Genomic DNA, 20,765 nt, shown 5'->3' on the forward strand with positions numbered 1-20,765 from the left:
CTCAGGGACTTCCGGGATTTAATCTGCGTGTGCTGTCCTACAAAGCCGGCTAATGTCTTATGGGGCTAAAAATCACCATGGTAACTTGGGCTGAACGACAAACCTGGTCGGGATAGGTTTAGTTCTGGCTAGGATCTGAGAGAGTACTACATCCCTGCCTCCTGACCAATCAGTTCTCCTAGAAAGAGAGCCTCAGTCCTGTAAGTTAATATAAAATATAAATATTGGCCACCTTACGATGTAGGCTGAGCTGTATGAACGCAGCATCAGAGCCATGGACAAGATAATGGTGAAAATGAAACTCATCAGAATGTGTGTTTATTCTCCGTTTATAATCTCACGAAGTGTTAACGCTCTGCATTCAGTCCTTGCTGCTTTTACTGAAGCAACCGTGTTGTTTTTGGTCTGAATTATTGATTTTAATTCTTCATATTTTTAAAGAATTATTCCTCAATCGTGATGTACATTGATCTACAGTTGGTCCGTGATTGTGATTGGTCTGACCCTGCAATCTCGACCCCTGTCACAAGAGCGTGCACGTAGCCAGGCTGAAATCGCTTAACTTAGCTTCAAAGTACAGCTTCTCTCTGAAGGAGAATGTTTGGATAGGTGAAGCCCGCTAACGGAGATAAATCCAGGATATAATTATCAGGCTTGAGGAGTAATGGATTACAAGTAACGGCATTAAGTAATCTGGATACAAAAGTAATCCAACTGTAATCCGTTACAGTATATTAAAAGACATGTTATCAGATTAATGGTATTTTTTAATAAAAATGGGGATTACTTAGTGGGATTACATTTTAAAAGCAAGCGGAATATACACCGGACCATAGCATGTTATTACCTAAAACATCTACTTCAGTTGGCATTTTTTTCTAATAGAAATGACAATTGTTACTAAGTTGTGTATGTAACCTTTGTGGCTATAACTAAAGAACTTGTTAAAACCTGACATACCACTTCAGTATAGTGCTTTCTGTCTTACATATATTACAAAACTGTAACAATTATTATATATAACACAAAAATCATTATGGTATAGTCTTTGGTCTAGGTCAATGATCCAACTGAATTGTTCATAATTAATGAGTGAACTGATTTTTCAACACCTTATTTATTTAAACTACTATGGTTTCTCTCAGTCTGTGTTAAACTAAAACATTTCCTTTAATACAGTGTGACTGTAAAAGATGATTTTATGTTTGTCTAATATAATACAGTGAGCAGGTTGCTTCTTGTGTCTTTATTTGCATGTTTTGTATTGATGTATTCCAAAAAGTAACTAAAAGTAATCAGTTACATTACTTTAATAAAGTAATACTTAGATTAAGTTACTGATTCCATTTTTTAACAGGTAACTTGTAATTGTACCGGATTACTTTTTTAAAGTAACCCTCCCAGCCCTGATAATTATCTAGCTTCATAGTCCAGGCCCTTTGGGTTTTTGTTATCGTTTTGCATCTTTTATATTTTTTTGCGAGGTTTTGTTGTCATTTTGCAAATTTTAATTTAAATTTTTTCACTTCATTCATGAGTTTTAACATTTTACATGTGACACACTAAGACAGAGAAAGACATACAGCCAGGCACTAAGTATACATAAAGATACAGCACTTAGTCCAGAGTTCATTGCAAACACAAATACCTGGACAAAACAAGAACACAGAACCAATACACAAAACAACAAAATACATAATATTAACAATAAGGCTATTAACATCATTAAAATATCCACAGTTTATCCACAAAATAATAAGTATAATCGGAGTCATTTAAAGTTTTAAATACTCCAAAATAGGTTTCCATGTGCTGTAAATATCGATTCCCTGACATTTCATATCTCAGTTTTTGAATATGGAATACTCCAATAAATTCTCTCAGCCAAGCTTCAAATACAGGTGGGGCATCCGATTTCCATGTTTTCAAAATACATCTCTTTGGAATAACCAAAAGATAAGCAAAAGTTGTACAGATTTTTTTGTCATTATTTTCCAATGCACTAGAAATGCCCAACAAGGCAGATTCAAGGTTCGGCTCAAGATTAATTTCAAATATAGAGGAATACTATTTAAATATTTTACATTAAAAGTTTTTCATCTTTGGGCATTCCCAGAAGAGATGTGCCAGTGTACCATTGAATATCTTACATCTTTCACACAATGGTGAAGTTTGAGGGAACATTTTATGTAACTTAGTTCTTGAATAGTGTAACCTATGCAAAACTTTGAATTGAATGAATTGTAATCTTGAATTAACAGAACAATAATGAATATCCTTTAATGCTTGTTTACAAATGTTATCCTGAATTGTAATATTAAAGGGCAGCCTCCCATTTATGCTTAATTTTACCATCTGTTTGGGACAGTTTCTAAGAAAAAAATTTTAATCACTTTCAAAAATAATCCCCTAGCTTCTGGGGGGCCGAGTAAGAACTTAAACAAGGAGTTGTCTTCTGCAAGGGAATTGTGTAACGGAATGTTTTGACTTATATTATTTCGTAATTGCTGATATCTGGAAAAATGTGATTTAGCCAAGTCGTATTTAACTTGTAGTTGTTCAAAAGAACAAAGATGTTTATTATTATAGAGGTGTTTTAAAGAAATTATGCTTCTCCCTCTCCACTCTTTCAAAACTGCATCTGTGAATGAAGGTGGAAAGGCATGCGATAAACCCATATTGGGGAATACACTGAAGTATCTGGAAGTTCACAGTGTTTTCTAATCTAATGCCAGATTTTTTCAATGTTAAATATAGTGAAATGTTCTTCCTTACCCGAGACCTTGAGCTTCATTTCGCAATTTTTAATGTTGTTTTGTAGCCTTGCTCTAGAATTTTTGTGGTTATTTGTATTTTTTAAAATATGTTGTTCTGTCTGTTTTGGGAGTTTTTATGTCATGTGCTTTTTATCTTCATTTGTGAATTTTTGTTGTGTGTTTTGTTGTCATTTTGGGAGTTTTCTGTTGTGTTTTTGATCTTGTCTTGTAGACTTTTTTGTTTTTTTATGTGTGGTTAGAACTCATTCAGTAGAGTTGTTTACCTCTTCTGTATCTCAGTGACAGAACGTCTCAATGGGCGGTAGAAGTGCAAGAGCATATGGGAGCTTATTTATAGAGCTTGTTGTCAAACTATTAGGCTCATTGTGTCAAGACAACATTGAGTACATTTTCACACTCCAGGGTCATATTCTGGAGTCAACCCCACATTCAGTACCATTTCCTCTTGCCAACCCGCTGCTGAATCCCTGCTGTGCTTGACATCATATGTGGCACAAATGTACGCCCCAACCTGCCAGCACCCACCCACGGATAACCTTACCCGGGATGTTCCTGCTGTGTCATGGACCCTCCAGCAATAAAAAGCTTGAAACCAAAGCCCGACTCTAATCCAGCAGGGACAATCGCTGGCAGAGAGCTGCTTCTCCTCTGAGCCTCGTCCCTGCATGCTGTCCCTGACACAAAGCTGCTGCTGGAGAGGAGAGACCACATCAATGAGGATACGCAAAGCATGGGGTTCTGGAATGATGTGGGAGGACCAAACCCTGTCTGAATGCTCATCTGGTGTTACAATGGGGTCCCGAGTTAGAGGCATTCATCATTTACAGTGTTCTTTCAATACTATCATAAACCAAGTCATAGGTTTTATCGATTCCATTTTTACTTTCTATAACCAGCAAAAACAAAAAAAATAGGCAGGATGACTAAAACCGTGACTTGTTCGGCATTTTGATCAAAAACTAAAAAATCAAGAACATGCTCTTGAACCCTAAAATGAAATGGCGACAATTTTGTCTAATCTATGATGACAAAAAAACTATAACTCAGGCTATTTAACCCTCCTATTATACTTGGCGTCATTTTGACCCGATTCATTGTTCTTCATAAAAAAAAAAATAATGATTGTTTTTTCTTACCAGAATGGTCAATGTAACCAATGTAAAATTAAACAGAATATCATGGTACATTTTTAAATATGATTTTATATCGATACAAATTATGATAAAATCATTGCCTTATTACGTGCTTAATGTGTCCCGTATGTTTTAATGAGATCATCACATTGGCTAAAATAAATGTACATGAAATATATTACACTGTCTCAAGTCATAGCTACCAGTAGTTCTATATATATATATATTTTTTAATAATTTAGTATTTTTTGACAAATTTAATCTGAAAATTAGAATAAAGCTCAAATGAAAGCTGATGATTGAATTATTTTTCTCTTAGTAAAACATTGTTTACATCCGGTCAAGATCACTTCCAGAGGTGACAAAAGTAGTCTTCAATACTCGATTAAAATTATAGATACTTGAATAAAAAATAACTCTGGTAAAGGGAAAAGTATTGAAGTTGCTCCCTTACTTGAGTAAAAGTAAAAAAGTATGTCCTACTAAATGTACTTAAATAAAAAAGTATAAAGTAAAGGAAATTTCCCTTCAATAATAAGACAGGGTTTTTAAACTAGCAAATTCCATATATATATATATATATATATATATATATATATATATATATATATATATATTAAAGAACTTGTAGAATACTGGTACATGGCAACAGGTTAAATGTGTTACATTTGAACATCTGTAGAATTCAGCACTTGCAATAACTAACATTTGTTAATTAAAAAAAAGTGCAAATACTCAATTAAACCCAGAGCAGTTTTGAGTTTAACATTTTAAGAACTTGAAAATGTTTACCATAAAACTAAGGGACCTGCCAAACAGAAAAAAGCTCAAACTACCAACATTTTGCATCTTTTTACGTCGTGACGTCATCTGCGAAGGTCTTAAAAGTAACAAGCTCATTTTTAAAATATAAGGTGTAGAAAGTACAGAAATTTGTTCAGAAAAGTAAGGAGTAAAAGTCAAAAAGTCGCCAAAAAAAAAAAAAAAATACTCTAGTAAAGTGCAGATACCAGGAAAAAACTACTTAAGTACAGTAACAAAGTATTTGTTACTTGTCACCTCTGGTAACTTCATTGGCTGTGCTAATAATTATATTTAAATATAACTGAAAGCAGCATTGATAATCAGTTTGTAAATGTCATTCAACAAATTGTAATAGTGAGTGAGCTCCACCCACTGCTGGGCGTAAAGCTCTGTCCATGTGTCAGGGAGCAAATCAGCTGGACAGCAGCGCGCTGAGCTGAGCTGAGGGAGAGGCTTTCAAAGATAAAAAATAAATAAATAAATGAATGAAACACACATCTCAAAATTAAAGCTTGTTCTATTTATATTTTTTAATGCATCCTTTAGCAAATTTGTTTTCGGTCGAAGCTGTGATTTGACCGACGCTGTGCGTAACGGTTCCTACTGGACACCATGCGCAGCTTCTCCAACCTGTGCGTCCCAGACGAAGAGCCACAAACTTTTACAACAAACATGGTACCCATTCACGGTGCCCTGTTATCAGGAGGACATTATCTGCTCCCAGCTGACACCGTTCTCTCCATTAACTCTACAAACACCTGCATGGACACAAGCGCTGCGCCGTCCGACTGTTCAGCGAGGATCTGTTGGCCTCCTCGACTTTTGGACAACCAAGAACCAACAGAAGACGAACCCAGAGTTTATCTGGAAGCCAGTGATCTCTGGAGACAATTCCACAAATACGGCACCGAAATGGTTATTACAAAGTCTGGAAGGTGAGAGTTAAGATTGTTCTTGTTTTAAACTCAGCCTTCATTAAATCTCCGTCTCTTTTCTCTAACACAGACGCATGTTTCCTCCGCTGAAGGCCAGATGTACCGGCATGGACAGAAAAGCCCAGTATATTCTTCTGATGGACATAGTGTTAGCTGATGACTGCAGGTATAAGTTTCACAACTCGAGCTGGATGGTGGCGGGGAAAGCGGATCCGGAGATGCCCAAACGCATGTACATCCATCCGGACAGTCCGGCCACGGGTGAGCAGTGGATGTCTAAAGTGGTCAACTTCCACAAGCTCAAGCTGACCAACAACACGTCGAATAAACACGGATTTGTAAGTTTCATTCTGTTTAAAAGAGCTCTTTGGCGCGTGGTTTGTGCGTCAATGCGCGCAAAAGCGATTTTCTTTGTAAACGAGCCCAAACAGTAAACACTATTATTATTTTATTAATCGTTTGTTTTTTATTTTCAGACAATTCTCAACTCGATGCATAAATACCAACCTCGCTTCCACGTTGTGAAGGCAAACGACGTCCTAAAGCTTCCCTACAGCACCTTCAGGACGTACGTTTTCTCTGAGACGCAGTTCATCGCGGTGACAGCTTATCAGAACGACCAGGTGATGCGGAGACTGTTAAATGCTTCACTAAAACAGGATAAACTGCGATGAACGCGTGGAATTCTCTTCCTTTCAGATTACGCAGCTGAAAATTGACAACAACCCTTTTGCAAAGGGATTCAGGGACACGGGCAACGGACGGAGAGAGAAAAGGTGGGAAACACCACCACATTATTTATTTTTAATTTATTCAGACCAGATGCACAGGAACCACTGAAATACATATGAATATTTAGAGAAAGCTGGAATCAAATAATAATTGCCTGCCTGAAGTTCTGAATATAATTTCCTGAGTGGGGTGGGGGTGTATACCTGCACTATAGTGTCCGAATACAAATATGTTATTTAAAATGTGTTTTTCTTACCAAATCTAACGAGTAAAAATAAATGTTTTCTTGGTAAAGAAAAAAATCTTGTCTATATAAGACAATTTTTTTTAATTATTTTTTTAAGAAGAAAGTTTAAAAAGTTGATGAATGCAGGTTTCTGTAAAAAAAAAAAAAAACATTTTAGATATATCTTTTTAAAGACATTTTAGAATGTATATTTACTCATGTCGACTGCAGTTAATTTACAATATAACTGCATGGCTTTGGTTCACTGTTGCAATTGACAGTATTGAAATTGATATAAACAACTTTCTATCCACAAATGTTTTCTGAAGTTGCCAATTTTGAATTTGTCAATGCAATACCACTCTTGCAGAACTTTGAATGAATTGCATTATGGGATTGTTATTTTTATATATTTATTGTGTCTTTTTTTGTTGCCTTTAACATTTCTTAGTATATTCTTTTCAGTGCAAAAGTAACTTTTCTAGTGATTAACTTTTTATTCCGACAGATCTTTACCGTACCTTAGGTTGTTTTTATGTTTTTGTGTCTGTTCATTTTGGATTGAATCTTTGAAGTACTTGAATGTGGTTGGGAGGAGCATGTGCAATTTTGTTGTACTTGGTGCAATGACAATCAAAGGATTCTATTCTATTGTATTGTTCAATTGTTTTCCAATATGACAAGGATAAGAAACGATGTCGATTCTTATCCTTTATCTATATGTTTATTATGAACTTAAAATAGCTGAGTGAAGGTGCAGTGTTTGATCCTGTACGGGATACTAGGTTCCGAGGCTCTCCATTGCAGCTCAGGTGCAGCGTTATACAGCTGTGGGATGACAGTCTGTCACATAGGGCAGATACACAAAAACACATTCACATCTGCAAGCAATGAATAGACTGTTCTGAGACCCAACCCATGCAGGGATAACATGCCATTTCTGCACAGAGAACTCAGGTGTGCAACCCAAAGGTTGAACCACCTTTTTTTTCCCATGAGGCAAAATCACCACCATGTTGTTTAATGTTTCTCTGGTCATTACTTCCGTGTGCCAATTGCACTTCTGGGCCAAACTAGATTCCCTGAGGAACCAGATTTGGCCCACGGTCCATGAGTTTTACACATCCCCCTGTTGCTTTCAAACAGTATGTGTTTGTCCCCACAGGAAACTCCCTGATTCATTCTTGCAGTGTAAAGCGGAGGAACAGGAACTTTTGAAAAAAAATTCTCCACCTTGTTCAGACACCTCCAAATCCTCAGGTAAATAATTCACACTTAAACATTCTAATATATTTACAATATACAAATTACTTTTTATAATTATATACCGAAATGTAATGGTTGTCTCTTCTTGAAAGATGCTGTTGAAAGTGACAGTGACAAAGACAACAACGCTGAGGAGAATGGTGAAGAACATCTGACCCTGACCCACGAGGGAGCACAAGTGGAGCCAAAGGTCCTGATCGCAGAGATGAGAACAAAAACTCCCTCAGAGACAGAAACACGGACAGACATCAAACAGAACCGTAATGTTGGTATAACGACAAACATTGAGGAATCTTTTCCGTCAGGAGAGCAGAACGAGGAGGAGCCACTGTGTAAATTAGCTCACCGCTCTGTTTGCTCTCTGGAGTTGGACCATCACATCGTGCATGAGCCGAGCATCTCCAGCGCTCTTTACTCTGCTCATATGAACCCCTGGTACAGTCGAGCTGTAATGGACAGAGCAGTGTCATATGAATGGAGCATGCTGGCACCTGTCAGGACTCCGTTTCCCATCAGCCTTCCTCAGCAGGCACTAGTGCAGGTACACCCCTACCCCACTCAGGAAATTATATTCAGAACTTCAGGCAGGCAAATATTTTTTGATTCCAGCTTTCTCTAAATATTCATATGTATTTCAGTGGTTCCTGTGCATCTGGTCTTAGTTCTGGATGCACCAGCATTTATTTAATTTTTTTATTTTTGACCTAAATAATTGAGGATTTTTTAATTCGGATATGTATTAACTGAGAAACTGGTGCACAATAAACCGGAGATTTGAAAAATCTAATATCTTATGTATAAAAGTAAAATCAAAGTAGGCAATGGACATCACATCAAAAAATTTGACCAAAACCTGCAATTTAAAAAGTTTAAATTATGCAAAACATTTTTTTCTGATTTTTTTTTCCAATTCATAAGTACCAGGAAAGTTCAAAATACGTTCAGCAAACGATGCTGGGCTAAAAACAACGATACGGGAGGATATTTTTGGAGAAATAACAGAAAAAGCAGTTCAAAGAATAACAATGTTTTTTTGTTTTTTTTTATGTGGGCATAGTTAGTGCTGCAGAATGTTGTGTATATCATATTAAGAAAACTTTGTATAAATGATTATAAAAAGCAAATTTTTACCTAACCATATGAAACAAGAAATCTTAGTTTAAGTAACTTAATATATAATGTAAAATGTATTTGCTGTGAGGTTCGTTTATTGACTATTCCAGTAGACTGAGTCTTTATCTGTGGCGTTTTAATGCAGAAAAATTACCAACAAACATATAAAAACTGAACAGCTACATTCTAATTGGTAACACAGACAACACGTACTTTAACCCTAATATCAAATAGTTGATTAAGTTGTACTTGAGCCACCATCTAAACAATAATAATAATAATACAAAAGGGAATACAAGGAAAACAACGACCCTCTATATGTTAATAAATAAAAGAGATATTGAATATTTAAAAAGATTTATTTAACATTTGAAAAGTTAAAACACAACTCAAAAACATAAGCCACAAGCTTCCAGCATGTTAGTGATATAGACAATATTCTCAAATAACAATTATAGGACTTTGGGGCTTTGGGGCCTCCTAGTGGCTCATGGTGCCCAATGCATTTGTATAGTCCACTTATTCTCTGCATAGCCAGAAAAGGTTTTGCTTCCTTTGACCCAGTCTTCATGAAGCCATCACAATGGGGGTGGTTGACAAACTGTCTTCAGTCCTTGCAGTTGTTGGTACCAGCTTGTTTAACTGCTGGATAAGCCCCACCCCCTAAGCCCCCCCCTCCTTTACTAATAGGTGCCATAACACAGAGATCATTAGCCTCATTCACTGGATCATAAAGTCATTTTTTACGTGAAGAAAACTATTTATTCCAATAAGTGTACATAATTTATATGGATTGTAAATGAATCACTTCCTTTATTGCTGTTTTAAAAAAAAATGCTTGTGATTACATATTTAGATCTTTTCCCATTACATATTGAGGTAATTTTCTTAGATCACCTTGAATCAAATCCAATAAAATACTTTAACAAATGTTTTCCAGTTTCATCCAATCAGAGGACAAATTCACACCTGACTCACATTTTGTCTGTTTCTCTCTCCTTCTTAGGACCTGATGAGTCTCCCACAGTTCAGAGGCCTCCTGTTTTATCCCTACTCGTGTGTCTCTGCAGCAGCGGCTCACAGCCTCCCTCCTTCTGCGCAGGATTTCAGAGGATGTCCGAGCCCCCGCTGCCAAGGTTTTATCTCCTTTCCAATGGTGTCATCTTTTGTCGACTGTCCAAGAGCAGCTGGTGTCAAATATCTCCACCCAGAGCTTCTAAAGCTGCCTGAGATGGAGCAGAAGACTTCAGAAGACAATCCTGAGCTGAAGGAAATCTCAAACTTCTGATGTCTGTGCATGTGGACCGGATACTTTAAAATCATTTACAACTTCCAAAGAAAGACATTTTATACAGCCGTCCTATGAGTATTCTTTGCAACAGATGTGACAAAACACTGAACACAAGGAAAAGCTTTGGCTTTACTGTAAGGAAACCAATTTACTGTAAGTGTACCTCTTGTACACAAGATGTGCTGTAATCACGTTGAAATAAATTCCACAGCTTTTTAAAAGAACACGTGTGCTGTTTGGTCATTTTGTAGTTTGTATGTAACGTGCAAATAGATACATAGAAGTAAATCTGATTTTAAATCTAATTGCTAGTACATTCTATGTAGCATCAAAATTTATTTTAAATATTTATCTGCAAAAAAAAGCACCTAACCACTCATCTAAAGAAGCAATAGATCCCTGCAATCATTCAGTCTGAGGATGATCACGAGATCAGGCTAATATAACAATGATCATTTATTTATTTATTTATTATAAGAACAATTGGATAATAAACCAAATTTAGAGCTTAGTTGTATGGCTGGTATTGGAGCATGGAATTAAGATATTAAAACATAAAATATATAGGTCAGGTTTTCTTTACTAAAAGCAAGAAAGGAAGGTTTTTTTTGTTTGTTTTTAATTATTATTAAACACAACTAGCAATAATATATGATTTTAAATGAAAAATTCTGAATACAATTTGTTTTTCCCCTACTGAATCCAAAACTAACACATTTTAAACTAACTGTGTGCATTTTTTTTAATGAAATTCCTGGAGATTGATAAAAAAAAAAAAACATACTTTCGAACACAAAAAGTATGTGTATGCAGTAAATGTATGTATTATTATTTTGTTTTGTTTTGTTTTTTTGTCTGAGGGAAGCCATCTGCATCAAATAAATTGTTTATTGTAATATTTTTTCTTGTATTATTGCATTTGCAATTTGTTCGAAATAAAACAGTATAATCAATTAATCAATACAATTGTGTCGTTACTGCCGACGCATGCTGATTACGTCACCACAATGCGCCGCGCAACGAACCCAAACAAACCATCGCTCGTCTCTGAACGATGAACCGCGGCGTTATTATCGGTGCTACCGTGTTTTGAGGGCGATAATGATTTCGGTCAGCTACATTCTGCTGTGTGGACAGCTGCTGCTTCTCCTCACCGTCATATTGTTACACTGTTTGGAGGGAATTCACTCCCAGAACTCAACCATAGCCGACACTCCCGCTGCTTCGACACCCGAATCCGGAGCTACCGCATCGGCCTTTGGTGAGCCGCCCGAGTCCGTGAGCACCGACGCACCGCTGGATAACAACAGTTACACGGAGCTTTACGAGTACAATCCTCCGTCTCCTGTCGTCCTGTGCAGATACCTGTAAGTAACCAGGCCTGCTAACATGTTAGCTATCCTTTAACAGCCAGAGAACAACGAATCGCACATATTATGTTTTAAATCACTTTTATTGCACCAAAAAATCACGACTACTAAAAAGGATCCCTAATGTTAAACCACGAAATAACCTCTAACTCAAAATATATAGATAAAAGAAAAACATTGTCTTTATAAACGTATGCTTAGGACTTAAAATGAGCACAACGAAACAAACACAGAACAAGATTAAGGGATCCTAATAAATATATAAATAAGATTACTATATAATACAGAGTGACGGAACAAACCCAAGATATACATTAGATAAAAATGTATTGTCTTCTCAATAGTTCTAACGTGTATAAAACGCAATTCAGAAAGTTAAGAGATATTTAATTTATTCATTTTTAAATTTTTATATTAGTTACATAAAACAATATAAAACATTTAAACCACCCGGGTTAAATGTGGCCTTTTACAGAATTTAATCAGACTGATATTTTATTTTTTTTCCATTGGGGAAAAAACTATTTACAGTATAATTATCAATTAATTAACAAGTTCAATATATTAATAGTGAATTCCCATTTATTTATTATGACATGCTTTGCATCATAGTTGAATAAAGTAATGTGTACCTTTTTAAAGTTCAAAATCTGACCAATATACAGTATAGCAATGCAATTGGTTCACATCTGTTTACCACATTGGCAATCAAGTTAAACCCTATAAATAAAATATTCTGTAATAATTTGTCTTTGGGACCCTCTATTGCACAATCATGACAACATTAGTAAAATAAAGCTATGGTGTAATTAGATGTAACACATAAAATATCACAGACAGATCATCATTGAAGAAGTTGCACTGGAATCAAAGTTTCAAACTTTAAATTCTTTCGATTTATGAAATCCACTCAAAATATGACACATTTTCAATGTCTTGAATCATTTTTCATCCTCAAACCAAATTAAACAAAAGTGGTAATTTAAAGTAAAATACTATAGATTTGAGTTGGTATTTACTAAAAATAATAACAATAGAAATAGCACAGCATTCTACTGCTAGATGTTAGATCTGATGTTTCCATTTTCATTAAATAACGTCATTTCAAAATAAAAGCTGAGGATTAGTTTAGTAATCAGTTGAGAACCTCTGCCATATCTAAATTAGTCAAAATGAACAAAAAAAAGAGAAAAGGAACAGTTATTTTAGTGAAGGATAATTAATAATTAATCAGAAATGTACCCAAATTATAAAAAAAACATTGCAGGGAAATAAAAAACAGGACAGCCACCCTCGAAGACTGATCGGAAACACAAAAAAATAATAAACGGGCCTCAAATCTACACAAATGAACTCCAACAAAATAATGTATTGCACCATTCTTCTCCTTTGCCCCCCAACTCTAACACACACTAAGGAAATAAACAAATAATACACAATAATTGCACTCAGTGTTGCACTGATGTACCTTTGCACTGTGAGTAGATATTTATGTGCTTTTAATTTAATAAGATGTTATTTTATTTTTTATGTCGTAGCACTATTCCAAGCTGCAACAAACTAGTCTTGTACTATGATAATAAAATGTATCTAATCTAATATTGTCATTACACAGAGCCAAAGAATTCTGTTATTTTTAGGTCCACACTAAGGAATAAATACTATTGCTATTTGTATCAGGTTTGCTTTGTTCTCATCATAAAATTCTCGTTGTTTTTTCACACTTGTCGAAGGCCGGAGGAGTTTGTCTACTGTCAGGATCCAGTGGACCATGCAGGCAACTACAGTGCCTATCAGGAGCTGGGCCACGGCTGTGTCGGGGTGAGTGTTTGCTGGAAACACCTCACCCACGTTAGGTGAAAAAAAGCACATTACTTAATCAGGCTGTTTGAATACTTCTTCTAGTGGGGCGGGCAGACCAAGAAGGAGGTGAACCACACGCAGGTCATCTGCACAGCGCTCGATGACATCGAGTGCGCCGGATCCCGAGAGTTCCTGCGAGGAGACGTGCCCTGCATTAAGTAAGAGAGACAGTCAAATAAAAGATGTGCTGAGTAAGATACAAACTGTGGGGATCAGTGTTGTTTTATTGTAAGTATTCATAGGATTCTATTGTTCCCTTTAAAATGTTTCCATACAAACAAACGTAAATGTGTTATTTGCCAACTGCACGCTCCCTCAGAACTTGCGACATCTGTGGCATTGTGCTGTGTGATTAAACTGAACATTTGTAAAGTGGCCTTTTATTGTGGCCAACCTGTGCAATAATCATGCTGTCTAATCCGCATCTGATACGCCACACCTGTGAGGTGGGATGGATCACCTCTGCAAGGGAGAAGCGCTCACGAACACAGATTTAGACAGATTTGTGAACAACATTTAAGAAAAATAGGTATTTTGTCTATATAGAAAATGTTTTCGATCTTTGAGTTCAGCTCATGAAAAATGGGAGCAAAAACTAAAGTGTTGCGTTTATATTTTGGTTCAGTGTAATATGGGCTGCAGTCCAGCTGGTTTTAAATGCTGCCTTTAGGTCTGAAGGCATTTGCACATTTTTTATTTTTTTTTACATTACAGTCATCAGTTGAAGCAGCGTTTTTACCTCTTTGAAGAAAGCCTGCAACTTCAACTTTTGCTGACACTTCAGGGTTTGTAGGTTTCTCTTTCCTGTAGTGATGTGCAGGTGACTTTAAATTGTAAAAACAGCTTCACAGTTCACTAACCCCAACAAAAGTAAACATGGCACCAACACATGAGTTTGGTTACATTTGAACACAAATCCTCACAATTTTGTCTCTGCATATTTATTTTTCAAATAAAAGCCCTTCTTTTTCTCCCAAGTTTTACGACAGTTATTCAAATGGGTTTGAATGTTGTCCAATCTGATTTTAGTATTTAATATGAGATTGTGTAAAAGATATTTTAAAATACACTATACACGATAAAATTAAATACATTGTCTTGTAAAAATTCCAAATGTAATGTTTTTTTTTTTGTTGTTGCATTGACATGATCTGTGAGAAAGGTGATAAAGTTGCATCTTCCTGATGTGTGTATTAATAAAAAAAAATGCAGACAAATTTCCACCTCCATCAATCTTCTCTGTACGTGTGTATCTCTGGTTAATACTAGCGTGTACCAACTGGTCCAAACGACACAAAAACTACACCATAATCTTGTCAATACATTACCTGGTGTTTGATTCATTAGTTTGACACTTAGAAGGCTGCAGAAAAAGATTGGGTGGATCACCTGGTGCGGTTTTCAGCAGATTTTTGATGTCTGACAAACAGGAAGAATATTGACTTGTACCTCCATTAATTGAGTTTCTTTAAAAGTGCTGCTTTGCTTTTATCTGTGCATTTCTTTGAATTGAATTAAATCAATTGTTGATTCAGCCATTATTTTTACTAGTAAATTAATATAATAAACTATGAACCTAATCTGTTAGCACGTCCGTCTCACAGCAAGAAGGTCCTGAGTTCAAGTCCTTGGGCGGACACCTGGGTCCTTTCTGTGTGGAGTTTGCATGTTCTCCCCGTGCTGCGTGGGTTTCCTCTGGGTACTCCAGCTTCCTGCCACAATCCAAAAACATGACTGTAAGGTTGATCGGAGTCTCTAAATTGCCCATAGGAGTGAATGAGAGAGTGAGTCGTCTGTCTATGTCGCCCTGCGATGGACTGGCGCCCTGTCCAGGGTGTACCCCCGCCCAGCGCCCAATGAGAGCTGGAAATCGGCACCGGCAGACCCCCGCGACCCAGATAAACGGGGATTTGAGGATGGATGGATGGATGAACCTGATCTGTCTTTTGTTTAATCTGTGACTTTAAATTCTCCACTGTGCTGAATTCAGCCACTAGAGGGCAGTGTCCACACGTGTACTGCACACAAACTGCTCCATGCTCTCATCCGACTACCGTCTCCTAGCAATCACCAGCACATCAGGCTAATCTCTATAGTAACCACGCAGACATCATAGAGATGCCGCGAGCGAGTGGTTGCAATTAAAACAGCACGTGAACAAAAGCTCCACTGCAGTCCATAACTGGGCTGAATGATATCTTTGTGAAGCTGCTAATGTTCACTTTGGGTTATTTGAGCACCACTCTGTGTTTGGTACAGAACAGGTGCAGCTTTACCTTTGTCCACTTCTGTTTGATCACAGTTATTAGTGAGAATGCCGGAAGCATCCTCACTATTTTTATCCGTTTTTTTCTTCCGTCTGTGTTAACTCCTCCTACACCGTTTGTCCAATTTTGACAAATAATCCATCAATAAATTCAGAAAGTTCCAGAGATTTATGCTATTGCTTTTATAATTTGTAACTTTTTGACTTTTTTTTCTCTTTCCCAATCATTTCTATTGGAAATTTTTAGCCCTTCATCTCCAGCCATTCTTCAACCGATTTTGACCATTCAACCTTTATCATGTTCAGCTACGACCTTCAACCCATTTCAACTTTTTTTTAAACCTATTTCAACTTTTTTCAATCTTATTTCTTATTTTCAGCTAATGCTAGGTTAGTGCTAATGCTGACTTTAGGTTTATGCTAATGCTAGATTAATGCTAACGCTAGGTTAATGCTAGGTTAATACTAATGCTAGGTTAGTGCTAACGTTAGGCTGATGCTAGGTTAGTGCTAATGCTAGGTTAATGCTATTGCTAGGTTATGCTAATGCATATTAATGTTGATACTAGCTAATGCTAATACTAATGTTAATACAAATTCATGCTAATGCTAAGCTAATGCAGTGCGATGCGGGCCAGCTCCTGCATCCTCACTTGCATTGTATTTAGGAAATGCAAATGTTCTCATTACCTTTGAAATATTCTTGTTGTAATTCAACATCCTGATGCTTAAAAACTGTATTATTTCTAGCATGTTGTTGATCCTACGTGTGTACAATCGTTATGAGTATTTATTCCTCATTGTTGTGTCTTCCACAGATACACAGGGCACTACTTCATCACCACGCTCCTCTACTCCTTCTTCCTGGGCTGCTTTGGGGTTGATCGCTTCTGCCTGGGACACACAGGCACGGCTGTGGGGAAGCTGCTCACCTTGGGCGGGCTGGGGATCTGGTGGTTCGTGGACCTGATCCTGCTTATCACTGGAGGTCTGATGCCCAGTGATTACAGTAACTGGTGCACCTACTACTAAGACTACGTCAACCATCGTTGATCTATACATTGGACAGGGAGGATCACAGGGTTGACCGTTGTGCCCGCTTTTATTTTCTATTATTATTCAAGCTGCAGCCAAGGATTTTTTTGGGGAATTTCTATTTGAAGGACATGAGAAAACATTCAGAGATTTTCTATAATTTATTATGTTGTTTTGCGTTAATGAGATGAACATGAAATGTAAGAGAAATGTCAGTTCGTCTGTTCATCCAACGTTGGATGTCCTTTTTAAGGCTAGCATCTACATCACAGATCACCCAGTTGTTATTCTCATACCTGTTATGCCACTTGAACAACTTGTATCTTGTTGGCTGCACTCATTTAAATAAAGTTTATGTGAGCTGAACTGCCTGAAGCCAACATTGATTCTGCAGAGGATTAATTAGCATAAACAGGCAGCAGCAGCAGTTGGGGTAATGTTGGTCAAGTTTGTGAGTTTGGAGAAGTTTGATAACCTTGCTTTGATTGACTGTGTGCTCGTGCGCGCGCATGGGCCGATTCATTTTTAAAAGATGAGGGTGGAGTGTTCTTGGTAACAGCAAACTGGTCAGAGATGATTTGACCTATTTGTGGTCAACTCATTAAAATGCGCAGGCCTACATTGTTAAAATTGCAGAAACTCTTCGCCTGAGGATATTGCTACTTAATGCCTGATTCATAGTTTGACCCTAAGCTGTTTTTCTGCTCTTACAGACACTGTAATTGTCTCGCATTAATAAGCAGGCGATTGGAGTTGCTAATTTGAAACATTTTAACCCTTAAAATGCTACTAGGTCATCAGGATCTTGCCTCAGTAGCTTTGGTGACAGAATTCTGTAGCAGAGAAGATACAACCTGGATCACTCTCATATGAGACTCGTGGAATCAAATAATATATTTAGTCTTAAAGGAGCACAGGGCAGGATCTAGAAATCACACTCCATAGTGCCACCACAGTGGTTAGTGTAACTGCCATCATCAGCCAAGCCACCACGAGGGGTGGTTACTGTGACTAGACAATGGATACTCGACCGAACCCTGACGGGACCCAAAAGCACCAGACAGGTCGGGTTCGGACCAATATTTAGAACTGGTGGTCATGTTTGGTCAGTCACATAGTATCGTTTGCACGCAGCGTTCTTCCTTTCCTGCTGCAGCTTTTGTAGCCCTGAAGAATACAGCTTTAACTGTAAAAGTGAGAGCAAGAAAAGTGGAGGAAGAATGGAGCAGAGGACAATTATAAAGGAATACAGTACACTGCTGACACATTCCTTTTTCTGCACAATAACATGGATTATGTAAATAGATCCAATGGGTCTCTTGCATGCTTTGTTTGTGTTTCACTTGTTACGCGTGCGCTGATTTGATGTTGACATTAACAGTTTGTTAATAAAATCGGCGCTTACCACTAAAACAAACGTGTCATTCCTTTGAGAAAAAAAAAAGGTTTTCACTGCTGACTCGGATTAGAAAACGCAGCCTGATCCGCAATCCAACTGTGACAAGGTTATTTATTTACTCGCCGTTCATGTGACTGTTTACTGCAAGACCTGTGCACATGCCTCTGCGTACAGCTGTGGAACGAAACAGTAGTTTAGTCCACCGTGCTTGTCTTCTTTCAGTCTCCAAGCAGGTTTCTTCTCCTCCTTTAATTCCGGAGTATTGGGCCGCCTCTCAAAGCTGTCGAGAACACGCACCAGCGTAATTTGACATCACGTCTGCAGAACTGCGCTGGAAATTTGCACCTAGAACAGCAGTACAAAATGTACCCCACAATCTGTTCAAGGCAATAGGGAGAAATGTGTGTGGGCTCATTCCCTTTGGTTTTGAGCACTTCATCAACCATTAGCATCAAAAGACTTAAAAAGAATGTTTATTTTTTTCACAAATCCTGCCCTATTCTCCTCTAAGTCTAAAACTGGGGTCATATATTTAACTTCCATTACAGGTGAAAAAGTAGTTTGAACAAAAAAAAGGTTTCAGAAAGAAAACTGTGGCTCTCGCAGTGAAGTATTTCTTTTCTTTATATTCGTAATGTAAGTCGCAAAATCCACTGTTTTTGCTTTGACTATTGTGCTACTGACCGTGGGTGGTTATGTAGTGATTAGCACACGCAGGTGTGTTGATTGGCCAAGGGCTCAGAACAGTTTGCTGAGCCATGAACATGCTGGAAAGAGACAGTAGTATAAGAAAAAGTAATGGACAGAGACATCTAACCACTCCCAGTATTTGAACAGAAGGCGCACACGGTATGTGGATGTATTTTATTGTATGTTTTATGTTGATTTGTGTGTTTTTTTTGTTTTTTTGCAAGATATTGTATTGTTTTATGCTTTTTTTTTTTTTTTTCACGGTGTGAAACCAAATTGTCAGGAAGAAACAGGAGAATAAAATTATGGCTATCATCAGTTGGAGCGTGGCTTTTATCTGTCCAAAAAAAACCAAAAAACTTTGGGAGCAGTTACAAAAACTTTCTCACCATGTTTAATTTGTTTCCAAAATAAGAGTTAAAGTATAAACCCACAAAGCATTGCTGTTGTTGTTCTATAAAACCACTCTTTTGCTCATTATTGAATCAGACATGTTGTAAAACGTAATGTTCCCAATAGCGGTGTCCCGATACAACTTTTTCACTTCCGATACGATACTGAACTTGCAAACTTGAGTATTGGCCGATACCGATATCTATCCGACACTATATTAGCCTAATTTTTTATACTTTTATTCTTATTTTGTAGTGTGGAATGTTAAAAAAGGCTTGATCAACAGAGAACAATAGTCAGCAACAGTAGGTATTAGGGCTGGGCAATATATCGTGATTCACGATATATTGCCCAGCATTATATAGCAATATATATAAAGCAATATGTAAATTTGGCAATATACAAAATGACAATATTGCCTATATATATATATATATATATATATATATATATATAGATATATCTTTTTTTATTATTTTTTACTAGTTTTAATTTATACAATCACACAGTACAAATCACATCATACAAGTATTTAATATTATTTTCAATTTTTCCATATTTCTGGGATAGATATTTCATTAACATTTAAAAAATTGTATAGCTTATTTTGTAATAAAACACCTGTTTTAGGATTCTCTGATTTCACTACTTCCCAGAACAGCTTGAAAAGCAGTTAGATGGATTACTGAGTGTGTCCTAACCCAGACCTTCCCCTAAACAAGCCACACTACAGAACTCACTCACACATGCTGTCCCCTATAAAAGTAAAAGCCAAAAGTGGCACATATTGTGCAGGTGCCTTTTTCATCAGCAAATCTAACTTAGAATTGTCTTTGTGCTCAGACTAAAAGTTAAAGATGCTGAGATTTATATCATATATTGACATTTATCGGGACACCCTATAGTTCCGAGTAATAGAAGAAGCACTTCTTGTGTCACAGCGTGAGTTGTGAGGAGAAGAAATCAAGGTTTCACTGTGGTTTTCTGTACCACAAACTTCATTTGACAACACCAAGCAGTGAGCCACATCCTCACTTTTGATCTCTTTTAAAGCCATTAAGGCTCCCTCTGTTCATGTGCCTTTTCCACTGGAGGCATTTTAAATTCTCTACTTTTCTTTGACTTTAATGTGCTGTATGTGGAGTTATTAACGGTGCCCCCCCCAAGCAAGAAACCTGGACGAAGAAGGAAAAGCAATTACATGAGTCACATTGACGAGGTGATGAGTTACAACCTACCCACATCGGTTTGGGAACTATTTTAAGGCAGTTTCCTCTACTACGGATGAAGGAAAAAAATCAAGCCAAATCTCACCCTCTGCTGCGGCTCTCAAACCTGTTATCCAAATCAGCTGAAGTTAATATTTGTGCAGCAAGGCTCAAACATTCATTAAATATTTAGGACTTCATCTACTCCGTTAAATCTCTCATCTTTACTTGAACTTGACGTTTATGTGCTGCTTCCATAGATGG

General features: G+C 37.0%; 2 protein-coding genes across 2 annotated transcripts; both read left to right on the top strand.

Moving 5' to 3' along the window:
- Positions 1-4,870: 4,870 nt before the first annotated feature.
- On the top strand, positions 4,871-10,501 carry LOC114469824 (T-box transcription factor TBX3-like). The gene is made up of 7 exons (XM_028457650.1): positions 4,871-5,649; positions 5,720-5,987; positions 6,126-6,272; positions 6,349-6,425; positions 7,773-7,867; positions 7,966-8,414; positions 9,993-10,501. The coding sequence occupies exons 1-7, from the start codon at positions 5,327-5,329 to the stop codon at positions 10,272-10,274; spliced, it is 1,641 nt and encodes a 546-aa protein (XP_028313451.1). The 5' UTR covers positions 4,871-5,326; the 3' UTR covers positions 10,275-10,501.
- Positions 10,502-11,274: 773 nt separating this feature from the next.
- tm2d2 (TM2 domain containing 2) lies at positions 11,275-18,100 on the top strand. The gene is made up of 4 exons (XM_028457434.1): positions 11,275-11,644; positions 13,381-13,468; positions 13,553-13,668; positions 16,595-18,100. The coding sequence occupies exons 1-4, from the start codon at positions 11,379-11,381 to the stop codon at positions 16,806-16,808; spliced, it is 684 nt and encodes a 227-aa protein (XP_028313235.1). The 5' UTR covers positions 11,275-11,378; the 3' UTR covers positions 16,809-18,100.
- The last annotated feature ends 2,665 nt before the right edge of the window (positions 18,101-20,765 follow it).

The sequence above is a fragment of the Gouania willdenowi genome, chromosome 9 (genome assembly GCF_900634775.1).
Source record: "Gouania willdenowi chromosome 9, fGouWil2.1, whole genome shotgun sequence".
Classification (NCBI taxonomy): Eukaryota; Metazoa; Chordata; class Actinopteri; order Blenniiformes; family Gobiesocidae; genus Gouania; species Gouania willdenowi.

Coding starts and splice junctions, on each gene's coding strand:
- LOC114469824 (XM_028457650.1), top strand. CDS start 5,327: ATGCGCAGCTTCTCCAACCTGTGCGTCCCAGACGAAGAGCCACAAACT. Junction 6,426..7,772: donor AACGGACGGAGAGAGAAAAG/GTGGGAAACACC, acceptor TTGTCCCCACAG/GAAACTCCCTGATTCATTCT. Junction 7,868..7,965: donor AGACACCTCCAAATCCTCAG/GTAAATAATTCA, acceptor TCTTCTTGAAAG/ATGCTGTTGAAAGTGACAGT.
- tm2d2 (XM_028457434.1), top strand. CDS start 11,379: ATGATTTCGGTCAGCTACATTCTGCTGTGTGGACAGCTGCTGCTTCTC. Junction 13,469..13,552: donor TGGGCCACGGCTGTGTCGGG/GTGAGTGTTTGC, acceptor TACTTCTTCTAG/TGGGGCGGGCAGACCAAGAA. Junction 13,669..16,594: donor GGAGACGTGCCCTGCATTAA/GTAAGAGAGACA, acceptor TGTCTTCCACAG/ATACACAGGGCACTACTTCA.